General features: G+C 40.6%; 1 protein-coding gene across 3 annotated transcripts in view; it reads right to left on the minus strand.

Moving 5' to 3' along the window:
- PRIM2 (primase (DNA) subunit 2) overlaps positions 1-17,651 on the minus strand; it is a 292,008-nt gene that overhangs the window by 17,384 nt on the left and 256,973 nt on the right. For 2 of the 3 annotated variants that reach the window (XM_021098097.1, NM_001244164.1), the window contains 1 exon segment: positions 15,671-15,753. The exons of the other annotated variant lie outside the window; for it this stretch is intronic. In XM_021098097.1, coding sequence (XP_020953756.1) covers positions 15,671-15,753 — 83 coding nt within the window. 3 annotated transcript variants of the gene reach the window in all.

Here is a 17,651-nt window from a genome sequence, read left to right on the forward strand (position 1 = left end):
CCTGACCCTGAGAGCACGTCTCACACCACGTGGGTGGGTCTGCCTTTGCAGGGAGAGGGATGGGAAAAAGGTGAGCAGAGAAGGGACGATAACCACCATCACACCTATGTCTCTATCAGATATTGTTCTGGTCATGTTACTTAAATCTGTTCTTCATGTACATATGCAAACACATTCAAAAAAGAATGCTTAGAGCAAATTTAGGCCTTTGGGATGCCTTGGAGAATGTGATTAAAATTGTAACCCTCTCCAGTTAGGCAAGTATCCTATGCCACGCCTCATGAATCCTGAGATAGTCCAGCAAGTCAGCTAAATTCCACAGAGAAGAGAGGCTTTCAGAAAGGTGCGTAACACTCAAGTTCAGTAATCATGCTACATTACTCCCTTATTATGTTTTTTCCCCAACAACACAGATACTCTACTATTGAAAATTTCTCATTGTCTTTTTACTACTGTACCTGAATAAAGGTTCTGAATCATTAAAAATACATTCAACATTTGGGTTAATAAGCCTTGAGGGAACACCAACCATTACATGAACTTGAAATAGGGGGAGGGAAAGAGAAGGCTGAGGGGAGAAGGAGAAGGGGGAGGCGAGGGCAGCAGGCGAGAGTCGTGTCAAGGGCTTGGAGGGATGGAGAAAAGTCCGGTCAGACCACAACCCAGCAACTGACTCGATGATCACCACTGTGCTGTGACTGTCCCATTTTTTTTGCCTAATATAAAAGCACACCACTTCAGAATCAATATGCCCTATGATCTTCATGGAGGGGATGAAAATAACTATTATCCTAATTTAACAGTTATTTTCAAAGATCTTACTCATTAAAAGGGATGCATCATATCAGATATGCTATTCAAAACAGCAACTAAACTTGAAGAAACTAAACTTAAAATCCATCACTTAAAGGTTTTTCCAAGGACTAGAGAATTAAGAAGTTAAGACAGAAGCATATATTCAAGTTTATATATAAATATACATATTTAGGGAGTTCCCGTCGTGGCGCAGTGGTTAACGAATCCGACTAGGAACCATGAGGTTGTGGGTTCAGTCCCTGCCCTTGCTCAGTGGGTTAACGATCCGGCGTTGCCGTGAGCTGTGGTGTAGGTTGCAGATGCGGCTCGGATCCTGCGTTGCTGTGGCTCTGGCGTAGGCTGGCAGCTACAGTTGCAATTAGACCCCTAGCCTGGGAACCTCCATATGCCGCGGGAGCGGCCGAAGAAATGGCAAAAAAAGACACACAAAAAAAAATATACATATTTATACACATACAGATTTATATATATGAGTAGAAACTTTGTTGAACAAGCACTGCGTTGTAAATTGATGGTAAACACTACCAAGAAGTCTGAAATGGCTTGATGCTAAGCAGACTAAGAATCTGAAACACTTGCCTTACGAACAAACATTAACCGCTTAATTTTCTGGATTCTTTAAGTTTACTTCTCAAAAACAAAGGGGGCAGGGCCCTTTGGGAGCATAGTCTATAGAACTGATCATGAAACAGAACTAAGGTAGGAGAATAGTTCTGTGTTCATGGTTAGGCAGGCTGGGGTTTATTACAAATATCGTTCAGTGGCAGTACCATATGCTATTTGGTGAAATTCCTCTACAGATAGCAGAAACTTCTCATGTAATGTATAAGTAACAGAATAATTATAGAAAGATACATAACTGTAAACAGAGTACTGAATTTTCTTTTAATAAAGACTATGTTTTCCACTTTAATGCAATTTTTAAAGAAAATAAAACTTTAATAGCTTTGGCTAACAAATGGCTTAAGTTATTTGACTTTCAAAGTGATTCTTCTTTGAACCACCTTGAGCAATATTAAATAATATTCAAATGACCATTTATCTTCAGCCTATGAAAAGGAATGATATGTAGAGAAATCAAGTTAGAGTTTAATGATTGTTATGATAAAGCCAAAAATAGCACCCCCTCCTCCTAACACCAGTTCTAAAGCTCAACCTCCCACCTTTCCCTTAATGCAGTTCCAAGATTTACCAAGAACAATGTATGCATTTCCAACTACATCCCTAAGAAAAGCAAACCTAAGTGCAGCAATTCTCATAAATCAGCAGAGATGCTTGTGACAGTGACACAGACAGAAAAGCTGCTCTTTCATAAAGTGAACGGACAGATTGATACCATCATGTGTTGATAAGAACTCCTCACCTAAGAAAACCATAGGGATCTTAGGTAATTCATAGTTATAAGAACACTGAGTCACCAAGTGACTTAACATAGTATTACTTTTAAGTCTTTGAAATTGTCCATTTGGAAAGATTTCTTCATTAAAATGCATTTACCAGTTTTAGATTTCATATGGTCACTAAATTCTTAAGAATTTCTGGACTGTGAAAAAGAGAAGTTAACTTGCCTCTCAAAAAGTATTAAGAGCATACATTTCTCCATATTTCAAGGTTTTACTATCACTTAATTTTCTTGGAAGCATCAATTAGATTTAAAATAATCATTGATAGTTATGCTGGGTAAAATTCCTGAAACATATTTTCTTCCTCTGCTAAAAAAATTAAATTGAGAAATGAAAAGACAGTTTAAACAATACAAGGATGGAATTATATTTGTAAATAATGCATCATTTTAATTAAAAACCTTGAAAAATCCGTAGTCTTATTTGTGCCCATTTATGGGTCAACATGTAAAAGTAAATATTGGCTATAATAGGTCAAACACAACTGTATGCTAGAAGTAAATATTAAAATATGACACAGAAATAGAACCTAATCACTCTAATACTCAATAGTCACAAGTATTTAGAGCAATACTCTCCAGTGGAAATACGAGTGATATCTGTAATTTAAAATTTTCTCTAGCTACAATTAAAAAGGTAAAAAGAAACATGAAATTAATTTTACTAATATATCTTATTTAAACAAACATTGTTTACCATCATTTCAACATGTAATGGATATAAAACTATCACTACTAAGTGAGTTTACAGCACTTTTTCATACCACTTGATAGCATCCTGGAGTGTATCTTACAACCAGGCAAAGCGCTGGAGCGATGCCGCTGGCTTTTTGCAGTGGACTGTGCACATCCCCTTTCAAGTTAGGGTTTGTAACATCACACTGGTCGCCTGACATCAGTCACAGCAAGAGTACTTACGAAACAGAGCTGGTTTACCAAAAAACACACCACTGCCTGCAGTGCACCTCGGTGTGGACCAGCCAAGCTTCAGTGCTAAATAGTCACCACGTAGCTAGTGGCTCTAAAGTGGACAGCCCAGACCAGGCACAAAAAAAGTCAGGCTTCCAGCATCAGCAACCTGAAATGTCCAGTTTTCTAGAAAGTATTATAAAGCATGGAAAGAAACAAGAAAGTAGGGCCCACTCACAGGAGAAATAATACAGACTGTCCCCAAGAAGCACAGAAGTTGGACTCACCAGAAAAGACCTTAAATCAGCTGTTTTTTTTTTTTGGTCTTTTTGCCTTTTCTAGGGCCACTCTTGTGGCATATGGAGGTTCCCAGGCTAGGGGTCTAATGGCAGCTGTAGCTGCCGGCCTATGCCACAGCCACAGCAATGCGGGATCTGAGCTGTGTCTGCAACCTACACCACAGCTCACGGCGATGCCAGATCCTCAACCCACTAAGCAAGGCCAGGGATCGAACTCACAACCTCATGGTTCCTAGTCGGATTTGTTAACTACTGAGCCACGATGGGAACTCCTAAATCAACTGTCTTAACTACCCTCAAAGAGCTAAAAGATACTACAGACCATAAGTTATAAGAAACCAGAAAGATGATGTCTTAACAAACAGAAAACAGCAATAAAGAGAATAAAATTATAAAAAAGAACCAGAGAGGAATTCTGGAGCTGAAAATTATAACTGAAATGAAAAACAACAGCCAGTTTCAACAGGCAGACAAAAGAACCAGCAAACTTGGAAGTAGGTCAGTTGAGATCATCCAGCCTGAAGAGTAGAACGCATGAAAAATGAAGAACTATGAACACAGCCAAAGACAAGGGTAGGACAGGTGCCCCAACAGACACACAAGGGACACCCAGGAGGAAGGGAGCCCCCGGAGGAAGAGACTGAAAGGGGCACAAAGAACAGCTGAAGGAAAAATGGATGCAACACTCTCTGACTTGATGGGAGATGTACACCTACACATCCGAACAGCTCCACCAGCTCCTGGGAGGACAGACGTGGAGAGAAGCGGAGACACACTGCAGAGAAACACTGAAAAGAAGGGGACAGGAGAGAACACGGACTGGAGCCCGGGGGAGAGCAGGAGCGAGAGCAGCTTCTCCGTATGGGAAGGAAGCAGGACAACACATCTCCCTCCAAGACTAAAACTGTCCACCAAGATGGGTGTGTCCGACAAAACTATCCTTTAAAGATGAAGGCAAAATCAGTACGTTCCCAGATGAACAAAAGCTGAGGGAGTCTGTTGTGAGCAGATCTGCTCTAAGGGAACAGGGAGGGGCCTTCAGGGCAAAATGAAGGTTACCAGACAGTTACTCAAGCCAAATGAAGACAGAGGACAGAGGTAAAGGTCACTACTAGACATAGAAAGGCCAGGAGTATTATATTTTTGATATGCAAGTCCTCTCTTACTTCAATATTATTAAAAAGCAAATGCATAAAGTAATACTTATAAATCAATGTTCACAGGTACATAATGTATAAAGATGTTAATTTGTGTCAACAATATAAAGGGAACAGAGAGAGCAGAAGCAGAGTTTGTGTACACTACAGAGTAAGCTGGTACGAACTGAAATAAGCTTAAAATAATAACTGCAATCCCCAGAGTAACCACTAAGAAAATAACTAAAAATATATATACAAAAAAGGAAATGAAGAAAATTGAAACAGTACACTGCAAAAAATATCAATCACAAAAGAAGGTAGTAATGGAGGAATTGAGGGACAAAAGATATTATGTCACACGGAAATCAAATGGCAAAATGACGAAAGTGAATCCTTATCAGTAATTACTTTAACCGTAAATAAACTCTCTAACCTCAGAGAGTAGAAAATGGATAAAATTATATAATCAAACTATCTGCTCTCTACAAGAGACTTAGTTTAGATCCAAAGACAAAACAGGTAGTGAAAGGATAGAAAACCTCATCAATGAAAACAGGAACCAAAAGAGAGCTAGGATGGCCATACTAACCTCAGGCAAAACAGATTTTAAGTCAAAAGAATGTCATAAGAGACAAAAAGGGCATTATACACCGATAAAAGGGTCAATCCATCAGGAAGATGGAATAATTACAAACATATACGCACTGGAAAACAGAATACATGATGCAAAGGTCAAAAGAACTGAAGTTAGTACCAGACAGCTTACAACAACAGTTGGAAGCTTTATTACCCCACCTTCATAAACAGGCACAACAACTGGACAGATCATCTACAAAGAAAGAGAATCTGAACAACATTATTTTTTTTAAAAGGACTGTTCTATTTTTATTTTTTATATAATGATTTTTTTTCCCCAAGCACCCCATCCATCCCACTCCCTCCCTCTCCCCCTTGACATCCACAAGTCTATTCTCCAAGTCCATGATTTTCTTTTCTGTGGAAAGGTTCATGTGTGCTGGATATTAGATAACAGATAAAAGTGATATCATATGGTATCTGTCTTTCTCTTTCTGACTTACTTCACTCAGTATGAGAGTCTCTAGTTCCATCCATGTTGCTGCAAATGGCATTATTTTGTTCTTTTTGATGGCTGAGTAGTATTCCATTGTGTATATACACATCTTCCTAATCCAATCATTTTTCGATGGACATTTGGGTTGCTTCCATGTCTTGGCTATTGTGAGTAGTGCTGCAATGAACATGCAGGTGCATGTGTCTTTTTCAAGGAAAGTTTTGTCTGGATATATGCCCAAGAGTGGGATTGCGGGGTCATATGGAAGTTCTATGTATAGATTTCTAAGGTATCCCCAAACTGTTCTCCATAGTGGTTGTACCAGCTTACATTCCCACCAACAGTTTCTCCACACGCTCTTTAGCATTTGTTCTTTGTGGACTTATTAATGATGGCCATTCTGACTGGTGTGAGGTGATATCTCATGGTGGTTTTGATTTGCATTTCTCTATTATTTTAATCAGGGATATTGAGCATTTTTTCATGTGCTTATTGGCCATCTGTATTATCTTCCTTAGAGAAATGTCTATTCAGGCCTTTTGCCCATTTTTCAATTGGGTTGTTGGCTTTTTTGCTGTTGAGTTTTATAAGTTGTTTGTATATTCTAGAGATTAAACCCTTGTCAGTGGCCTCGTTTGAAACTATTTTCTCCCAGTCTGTAAGTTGTCTTTTTGGTTTCCTTTGCCGTGCAAAAGCTTGTCCATTTGATTAGGTCCCATTGGTTTATTTTTGCTTTTATTTCTGTTGCTTTCTGAGACTGACCTGAGAAAACATTTGTAAGGTTGATGTCAGAGAATGTCTTGCCTATGTTCTCTTCCAGGAGTTTGATGGTGCCTTGTCTTCTATTTAAGTCTTTCAGCCATTTTGAGTTTATTTTGGTGCATGGTATGAGGGTGTGTTCTAGTTTCATTGATTTGCATGCAGCTGTCCAGGTTTCCCAGCAATTCTTCCTGAATAGACTGACTTTTTCCCATTTGATATTCTTGCCTCCTTTGTCAAAGATTAATTGACCATAGGTGTCTGGGTTTATTTCTGGGTTCTCTATTTTATTCCATTGGTCTGTCTGTGTGTTTTGGTACCAGTACGACACTGTCTTGATGACTGTGGTTTTGTAATATTGCCTGAAATCTGGGAGAGTGATGCCTCCTGCTTGATGTTTGTTCCTCAGAATTGCTGTGGCAATTTTGGGTCTTTTGTGGTTCCATATAAATTTATGGATTGTTTGTTCTAGTTCTGCGAAAAATGTCATGGGTAATTTGATAGGGATTGCATTGAATCTGTAGATTGCTTTGAATAGTATGGCCATTTTTACAATATTATTTTTTCCAACCCAGGAGCATGGAATATCTTTGTATTTCTTTACATCTTCTTTAATTTCCTTGATTAATGTTTTATAATTTTTAAGAATATGTCTTTTACCTCCTTGGTAAGGTTTATTCCCAGGTGTTTGATTTTTTGGTGTGCAATTTTATTTTATTCATTTTTATTTTTTATTTTTTTATATTTTTTCCTGCTGTACAGCATGGGGATCAAGTTACTCTGTTCTTCAAGGATGATATACAGATGGCCAGCAAGCACATGAAAAAATGCTCAACATCACTGATTATAAGAGAAATGCACATCAAAACTACCATGAGATACCACCTCACACTAGTCAGAATGACCATCATTAATAAGTCCACAAAGAACAAGTGCTGGAGGAGTTGTGGAGAAAAGGGAACCCTCCTACACTGCTGGTGGGAATGGAAACTGGTACAGCCACTATGGAGAACAGTTTGGAGATACCTTAGAAATCTATACATAGAACTTCCATATGACCCCCCCAATCCCACTCTTGGGCATATATCCAGACAAAACTCTACTTAAAAGAGACACATGCACCCACATGTTCATTGCAGCACTATTCACAATAGCCAGGACATGGAAACAATCCAAATGTCCATCAACAGATGATGGGATTAGGAAGATGGGGTATATATACACAATGGAATACTACTCAGCCATAAAAAAAGAATGACATAATGCCATTTGCAGCAACATGGATAGAACTAGAGAGTCTCATACCGAGTGAAATGAGTCAGAAAGACAAAGATAAATACCATATGATATCACTTATACCTGGAATCTAATATCCAGCACAAATGAACATCTCCTCAGAAAAGAAAATCATGGACTTGGAGAATAGACTTGTGGCTGCCCGACGGGAGAGGGAGGGAGAGGGAGGGATCGGGAGCTTGGGGTTATCAGACACAACTTAGAATAGATTTACAAGGAGATCCTGCTGAGTAGCATTGAGAACTATGTCTAGATACTCATATTGCAACAGAACAAAGGGTGGGGGAAAAAACTGAACAACATTATTACCAATTAGATATACCAGGCAAATATGGAACACTGTACCCTAAACAGCAGATTATGTATTCTTCTCAAGTGCACAGGGAACTTTCTCCAGGACAGACCATTATGTTAGGTGACAAAGTAAGTCTTAATAAATTCAAAAACACTGAACTTATAGAAAACATCTTCTCTGAACACATTGTTTTGAAATGAGAAATCAGTTACAGAAAGAAAACTGGAAAATTAAAAAATATATAAAAATTAAACAACACATTCATAAACAACCAATGAATCAAGGGAAAAAAATCACAGGGGAAATTACTTTGAGACAAAAGAAAACAAAAATACAATACATGAAACTTTTTAGAATATAAAGAAAGCAGTGCTCATAAGGAAATTTCTGGCTGTCAACACTACAATAAAGAAGAAAATTTTCAAATCAATTACTCAAACTTATACTTTAGTTGACTAAGAAAAGAAGAGCAAACTAAACCCAAAACCAACAGAAAGAAGGAACTAGAGGGTGGAAACAAATAAAATAGAGAAATACAACAGGGAAAATAAAATTAAAAAAACTAAAACCAGGTTCTTTGAAAGGATCAACAAAATTGACAAAAACTGAATGGGAAAGAAAAAAATGAGAGAAGACACAATGACTAAAATCAACAGTGAAAATGGGGACATTATTAACTTCACTGAAACGAAGGCAATAACAAGGCAATACTATCAACAACTTCACACCAACAAATTAGCCTAGATGAAAAAGACAAATTCCTAAACGCATAAATTTCCAAAACTGGCCTAAGAACTCAGAAAATCTGAGCAAACATGCTAACAGGCAAAGACTGAAAGTACTTTAAAAGCTTCCCAACCAAGAAAAGCCCAGGACTAGACAGCTACAAACATTGAAAGAAGAATTAGTACCAATGCTTCTCAAGCTATTCCTAACTCATTCTAGGAGGCCAGCATCGCCCTGACAGCAAAGCCAACAGAAACAAGAAGACGACAGACCAATATCCATTAAGAACACAGGATACAAACACTCAGCAGCATACTAGCAAACCAAGCCCAGCAGCACACTGAAGGTAGCATAAACCACGCCCAAGTGGGATTTATCCCAGGCATTCCTGGGTGGTTCAACATATACTGATCAGGAAGTTTGAATTCTCCGACTTTGTTCTTCTTTTTCAATATTGTTTTGGCTACTTGGAAGTCCTCGTAATTCCATATGAATCTGAGGACTGACTTTTCCATTTCTGCAGAAAAGGCCATTGGTACTTTCACAGGGATTGCATTGAATCTGTAGGTTGCTTTGTGTGTCATCTTCATGATATTATCTTTCAATGTGTGAACCAAGGATTTCTTTCTGTTTTTTAGGTCTTTAATTTCTTTCAATAGTGCTTTGCAGTTTGCAGCATATGTGTCATTCACCTCTTGGGCTGAATTTATTCTTGGGCGTTTTATCCTTTTGAATGCTGTTGTAAATGAAATGTTTTCTTCATTCCCTTTTCTGTTTGTTCATTGCTAGCGTTGGAACTACAACTGATTTCTTTGTGTAGTTGTATCCAGCAACTCTGCTGAATTCATTTATTAGTTCTAATAGTTTTTTTAAATGGATTCTTTAGGAATTGTTTGTATATAAGACCATGACATCTGTGAATAGGTATAGTTTTGCCTTTTCATTTCCATTTGGATGCCTTTTGTTTCTTGCTAATTGCTCTGACTAGTAGGAGTCCCAGTGCATGGTGAATAGCGGTGGTGAAAGCAGGCATCCTTGTCTTGCTCTTGATCTTGGGGGAAGGAAGACCTTCAGTCTTTCGCCATGAGTGTGATGTTAGCTATAGTTTTTCATAAATGCTCTTTACTAAGTCAAGGGAACTTCCTTCTATTCTGTATGTTTAACCATGAAAATGTATCGGATATTTTCAGACGTTTTTCAGCAGCTGAAATAGTCATGTGGTTTTTGTCCTTTGTTTTATTAATGTGAAACCATGCTGAGGGGGAGATGCCACACACAAAGGCCACTTACTGTAGGGTCCCTTCATAGGAGATGCCCAGCATGGACAGTTCAGGGCCAGGAGGGCCTCCTGCAGGAGTGGGCTTTCACTGAGGACATGAGCTGCCCCATGGCTATTGCACAACACTGTGAATGTACTAACTTCATATTATGTGAATAATATATTTTACCTCAATGAAGTAGCCAGGACTTTTCAAACCCTGTTACCACCTAGAATTTATGCTTTGTGAGTTATTCTCATCTTTATTTCATATTATTTACCAGTGTTTAAATAATGCATTAAACATATTCCTAAATTTAAACACATAAAAATCATTATTCACCTCACAGTAAAGGCCTTCCCTGAAAGAAATCAAAGAGTTTCAACTGAATTTCAAGTAACAAGAAAAATAAGAAGGCAAAGAAAAATTCTGAGGATGGCACACAGGCCCCGCCATCCCCAGAATCAGCCTGAGGTCTGCACACCTCTGCACCTCCCTCTCCCCAGCCTCGGCTTTCTCTCCCAGCACTTTTGGTTCTCAGGGGTGACTACTGGCAGGAACCGAGTGGGGTGCAGCCAACGGGTCACAGCGTTCGGCACATTTGCACAAGGTCGGACAAAATAGAAAACTAGAAATAAAGAGCTGTGGCTTCAAATTATTCTGTGCCCACTGACAGAAAAGCACTTGACTCATTTCTACACAATAAGAAAGAAAAACTAAGGAGAAAAAGCATCCGCAGATCACAACAGGTGCTAAGCTACTGTGGCATGTATTACAGGGGATATGTTCAGCTAGTCTGTGGCAGCAATTATTACTATATATTAAGCTCTGTAAGAATTAAAGATATGCCATACGTGACAACTTTACTAAAAAGGGGTACAGCATGCTCTTAGAGGCGCCACTGAAAATCTGCAACATGGAATTTCACGTGTATCTTTTCACGAGAAAAAAAAAATCTCCTCAGAGAAATAAAAGTACTGAAGATCATTTAGAGATTTTATTCTCAATATTTTGAATGTATATTCTCCTTAAAAATTCAAATCGAGATATTAATATTTCATCACAAAACCAGTTTAAGCAAAAACAAAGCAAAAAACAACAACAACAAAAAAAAACCCAAAAAACCCAGGATTCTTTGGGGTTTTTGTTATTTGGGGGTTTTTTGGTTTTGTTTTTGTTTTTGTTTTTTCTGTCTTTTTAGGGCTACACCCGCAGCATATGGAGATTCCCAGGCTAGGTGTTGAATCTGAGCTGTAGCCGCCAGCCTACACCACAGCCACAGCAACGCCAGATCCAAGCCACATCTGCGATCTACATTACAGCTCACAGCAATGCCGAATCCTTAACCCACTGAGGGAGGCCAGGGATTGAACCTGTGTCATCATGGATACTAGTCAGATTCATTAGCCACAGAGCCACGATGGGAACTCCAAAAACCAGGATTCTTTAATGAGGCAGGAACTGCTGACAAATATGGTTAATGGAACAACTAAAAAAAGCACTGGAACAATTATTACCTCACTGGAAATTTTTAAAAGAAATTGAGCTTAAAATACACACTAGTATTTTAAGGAGAAAAAGGGAAGGTGACAATAAAAAGGTGGCCAGTATCTCACAGACGTATTTATTCATTTGGTCACTGGCTTGGACTGCTGAGAGAGAATTTTCCAGGGTCTTAAATCTCTGAGCGTTTTACAAGCAGAGAACATAATGGCCTTCACAGCTGCCTCAAGAGACACAGAACCTCCCAATGAATGAACTGCAGACACGCCCCCATCCTGGATGGAAGCGCCAGACTGCACACGCAGGGCCGCTCTCCTCCCGCAGAGCCCGGCACAGACCGCAGCCCCAGCCTGCGTCAAGCTGCCCTGGGGGAGCTGGGCTCAGGAGGATGCCCAGAAGAGGCTGACATTCTGCTCCTGCCATCAGCTACGAGACCTCAGCAAGCAGGGCACCACCTCAGGCCTTTCAGTTCTGAGCACAGACCAGACACTACGGTAGATGCACCATCAACAGGGTAATAGCCTAGGTTGCTGTTTTTAAAGTGATTCTTTATGAGGTTTCCATCAACAGATGAATGGATAAAGGAGTAGTATGTGTACACATAATATTCTAGAATATTAGCCATAGAAAAGAATGAAAATGTGCCATTTGTGACAATATGGATATACCCAGAAATACTGTACTTACTGAAGTTAAGTCAGAGAAAGAGAAAAACTGTACGATTTCACTTAATATGTGGAATTTTAAAAAAATGAACCAACAAAACTGAACAGAAATATAGTCAGAGAAGAAGTAGATGTTTCCTGGAACGGAGGGCATGGGGAAACAAGAGAAACAGGGAGATGAAGAGGTATAAACTTTCAGTTACAAAATAAATGAGTCACAGGTACGAAATGTACAGTGTGCAGAATATAATCAAACTATGTAATATCTTTGTATGGTGACAGATGGTAATGAGCATCATTTTGAAATAAATAGAAATATCTTGGAGTTCTCATCGTGGCGCAGTAGAAATGAATCCGACTTGGAACCATGAGGTTGTGGGTTCCATCCCTGACCTTGCTCAGTGGGTTAAGGATCCGGTGTGACCATGCCCTGTGGTGTAGACCGCAGATGTGGCATGGATCTGGCATTGCTGTGGCTGTGGTGCAGGCCGGCAGCAACAGCTCTGATTCGACCCCTAGCCTGGGAACCTCCATATGCTGCGGGTGCGGCCCTAAAAAGACAAAAGACCAAAAGAAAAAGAAAAAGAAAAAAGAAATATCTCTCTTGTGTACCAAGGATGTAGCACAGAGTTATAGATCAATTATACACCAAAAACAAACCAATCAACCAACCAACAAACTCACAGAAAAAAGGATCAGATTTGTGGTTTTCAGAAGTGGAGTTGGGGGAACAGAAACTGGATGATGAAAGCAGTCAAAAGGCAGAAATTCCCAGTTATGTGACAAATAATTACTAAGGATGTAATGTAGAACATGATAAATATAGTTAACACTGCAGTAAGTTATATATGAAAGTTAAGAGAGTAAGTCCTGAATTTTCATTATAGGAAAATTTTCTAATTTAAAAATTCTGTATAACAAGACTTACTTGAAGGTCTCACTAAAACCAGAGGAAAAGATGGAGCAAAGTCACGCAGTGTGGTCATGGTGTGATGGAGGCAGAAGTGAATTCTGCTGGGTTAGGGAGGGATTACCTTTTTTGTGTGTCTTTATCAAGCCCACCCTCTCTGACGGGTTCCTCTCTCCTCTTCCCACATAAAGGCTCGGGTCTCCTCCAGCCCAAACATATAAACACACCCACAAGGTTCCCAGTGATACAGGGACACCCATTTCCCTGGCAGCTTCTCTGAAACATGCTCCCTGGCTGCAAATCCAATCCACTGTTTCATTCATTCTTTTTTTTTTTTTTTTTTTGTCTTTTGTTGTTGCTATCTCTTGGGCCGCTTCCGCGGCATATGGAGGTTCCCAGGCTAGGGGTTGAATCGGAGCTGTAGCCACTGGCCTACGCCAGAGCCACAGCAACGCTGGATCCGAGCCGCATCTGCAACCTACACCACAGCTCACGGCAACGCCGGATCCTTAACCCACTGAGCAAGGGCAGGGACCGAACCCGCGACCCCATGGTTCCTAGTCGGATTCGTTAACCACTGCACCACGACGGGAACTCCTGTTTCATTCATTCTTTATGTTTTCTTGTTTCCTTTTTTTTTTTTTTTTTTTTTTTTTGCCTGCACCTGTGGCATGTGGAAGTTGCCTGTCCAGGGATCGAACTCACCAGAGCCACACAGCGGTGACAACTGTATTCTTAACCTGCTGAGGTAGGAGGGCCTCCTCATTCACCTTTTAAGTGACTGCGATCGTGTGATCTTGCTGTGGTTTCCACAGCCACACTGACACCTCTCAGCAAATCTGGTCGCCTCTCCTCAATCCTAATCCCACCTCGTCTGTGCCGAAGGAGCCGGTGGGCCACACCCTCCCCTCAGAACCGTCCCCTGCCCTTCCTAGCACTGTGCCTCCTTGCTCTCCCCCATCCTCACTGATGCACTTCCTCCTCCTGCCTGACCCAGGGAAGCGCTACCCAGCTCCCATCCTGAGTGGTGGCCTTTGCTTCTCATGCCCTCTCCCCACAGAAGATCAGGACAGTCCGCTCCAACACAGCCTGGGGCTGGGGACAGAAATCACGGAGGAGGAAGGCCTGGCTTCCACTTCTGCTCCCACTTAGCAGCTGTGTGCCCCTAGGCACCTGCGTCCTACAGCCCATAACCCGCGACGAGCTCTCTTCCATCCCTGGCAACCCCACAGTTACACAATTCTAACCGAAGGAGTATCAGATGCCTAGGCGTAACCTCTCTAAGGCACTACAGGTCCACAGCCTGTCTGCCACTTAACCGTCCCAGCTCTAACCCGAATCTCTCCAACCGACGGCTTCTTTTTAGTTTCCTGTTTGTGTTGATGTCCAGGTGCCATCAGGATCTTGAGCTCAAGACCCTAATAAACCTCTGCACTTCCTGCTTTCCTTCCTGACACCACCGCCCCACACCCCTCCGTGGCCTTATTCAAAGAGCCTCTCTTCCAGAAGGTGCTCCAGGACCCCCATCTTCAGAAGAGCCCAGATGGTCCATTTGTGCCTCTCTCCTGCGCTGGCACACATTCCCTCTAGGCTCTGCGGGAGCAGGGTCTACACCTGACTTTGCCTTGCATCGCTAACAGCCCGGTGAGCACTGCCTTCCCAGAGGACCGACCACCACAGGGCTGGAACTGAATCAGCTACACTCACACTAAGCTCTGGAGACAGTGGGAACAGTGGCATTTTCTAGGGTGAAGACTTTCTCCAAGAAAGAAAGAATTAATGATACATAATGATTTAGATCATACATTCTCCAGCTCTAAAATGTATGTTGTTCTGCTGAAGCTCAGGGAGCAGAAGTGCCTTGAACTCCATAAAAATCCAGGCCACTCACTGAGCACACCAAAGACGGCATCTCTACAAGGTCACACATTTTTTAAAAGCATATCTACTAAAAGACATATTCTTAGATATTTGGTTTTACATTTGAGCATTTTTTTTTTTTTAATCTACACTGTCTACCAGACAAAGTTTTTTTGTTTTTCATTTTTGACCGCACCACAGCATATGGAGTTCCCGGGCCAGGGATCAGATCCAAGCTGCAGCTGTGGCAATGCCAGATCCCCAACCCCGTGCTGGGCCAGGGATCGAACCTGCATGCCAGCACGCCAGACGCCAACCACAGTGGGAACTCCAAGACAAAGTATTTTGATCAACTGTTTGACCTAATGAACTGGCCTCAGAAGTGTGGACCTGATACAGTAAATAACGACGTTCAGCCAGGTCACACTGTGTTATCCTCTGCTTTTAACTTACATGCAGAACCAGAAGTTTCCAAAATGAAATATGACGTCATTAACTTTCAGCTTCATTGATAAGCTTCAACGCATTCCTCTAAGATCTTATTTTTTATAATGCACTCCATTGAGATAGTAAAATAAATTGAGAGGAAAAAAAGGTTTTCAGCTTCTTTACTACTAAGAAGAAAAATGCAGCCTCACAAATGAACTAGAAATTCCAAGGTGTCTAAACCAGAAAAGCTAGAGCTTTAGCTGAATTAATCTACCAGATGGGTGTCTGGGCCGAGGCCTGACAAGGGATATGTGAGAAAGAGCCCCCCTACCTGGGCGATCCCGGTGGGGGAGATCTTATAGGCCTGCAGCTTCTGCCTCAGTAGCTCGGGGTCACTGTGGCGGAATGGACACCCTGAAACAATAACCAGCATGGTTAGTTACCGACGGAACACAAGAGCACACGCGAGGCTATCTAAACACCCCTTCACTGTCTAACGTCTTATCAATCAGAGTTACCTGCCCATGGTCCTTACCTAATGATTCAGCTGTGCAGCTCTCAGGGCACTACGGGCTTGAGAGCTCCATGAAACATCCCAGTACCTGCAGCCCAGGCTGCCCCTTCACCGGGAGGAAGAGATAGTGGGGTTTAAATTTATTTTTTAAAATTAATTATTAACTAATTTTAAAGTTTTACCAAAATATAGTTGATTTATAATGTTGTGATCCTTTCTGTTGTACAACAAAATGATTCAGTTATACGTGTACACACATCCTTTCTCTTTCAGATTCTTTCCCCATGTAGGTCATCGCAGAATACTGGGTAGAGGTCCCTCTGCTGTACAGCAGGTCCCCACTGGCCAGTCATTCGACATAACTCAGTGTGCATATGCCAATATCAAGTCCCCAGTCCATCCATTCCCACATGTCCCCTTTGGTAATCTTGAGTTTTTCAAAGTCTGTGAGTCTGTTTCTGTTCTACAAGTAAGTTCATTTGTATTCTCTTTTAAAAATTCCACATAAGCAATAGCATATGTTTGTCTTTCACTGTCTAACTTCACTTAGTATGATAGTTTCTAGGTCCATTCATGTTGCTGAAAATGTCATGATTTCATTCTTTTTTATGGCTGAGTAATATTCCATTGCATATATGTACCACATCTTCTTTATCCACTCCTCTGTTGATGGACACTTAGGTTGGTTTCATGTCTTGACTGTTTTGAATAGTGCTGCTATGAACAGAGGGGTGCATGTATCTTTTCAAATTAGAATTTCCTCTGGATAGATGCCCAGGAGTGGGATTGGTAGATTGCATGGGATTGTATGATAGTTCTATTTTTAGTTTTTTTGAGGCAGCTTCATAATGTTTTCCATAATGGTTGTACCATTTTACATTCCCACCAACAGTGTAGGAGGGTTCCCTTTTCTCCACACCCTTTCCAGCACTGTATTTTTTTTTTTTTTAATATGGAATCCTTCACCAATTTGCACGTCATCTTTGTGTAGGGGCAATGCTAATCTTCTCTGAATTGTTCCAATTTTAGTATATGTGCTGCTGGCTGAAGTGAGCACCAGAATTTATTGTTTAACCATGCTACTTGCTAACAAGAAGAGATAAATACAAAGTAGCTAAAAAACAGTTCATCTAAAAACCTTATACAATCTTTTTTTCTAGTTTAAAAAATTATATAAAGGCATAGGAGAGAAGGAAGATAGATTATGTAAACAAAAAGAAAAACATGCAAACTCTAGGAAATATAAAAAAATTCACACAATTTTCAATTTTAAGTTTATGCTCATTACCCATAGAGCAGAATCCACATAAATTTAGAGGGATCCTGGATGGGCACGGGATGAACAAATGGGAAGTGGTTTCACAGAAAAACACCTTACACTAGGTACATGCCATCTCTATTTCAAGAGAAAAACAGACTCCTAAAAACATTTGCATAAATAAAAACACAGAAAAACTGTACTGTAAAAGCTGCAATAAGGCCAAAATCTAGAAAAATTTAGATATTTTAATAAGAAACTACAATGGTAGGTCAAAATTCTTTTTTTTTTTTTTTTTTTTTTTTTTGCCATTTTCTTGGGTTGCTCCCACGGCATATGGAGGTTCCCAGGCTAGGGGTCGAATCGGAGCTGTAACCGCCAGCCTACGCCAGTGCCACAGCAACGCGGGATCCGAGCTGCATCTGCAACCTACACCACAGCCCACAGCAACACTGAATCCTTAACCCACTGAGCAAGGCCAGGGATCAAACCCGTAACTTCATGGTTTCTAGTCAGATTCATTAACCACTGAGCCATGAC

The sequence above is a fragment of the Sus scrofa genome, chromosome 7 (assembly GCF_000003025.6).
Source record: "Sus scrofa isolate TJ Tabasco breed Duroc chromosome 7, Sscrofa11.1, whole genome shotgun sequence".
Classification (NCBI taxonomy): Eukaryota; Metazoa; Chordata; class Mammalia; order Artiodactyla; family Suidae; genus Sus; species Sus scrofa.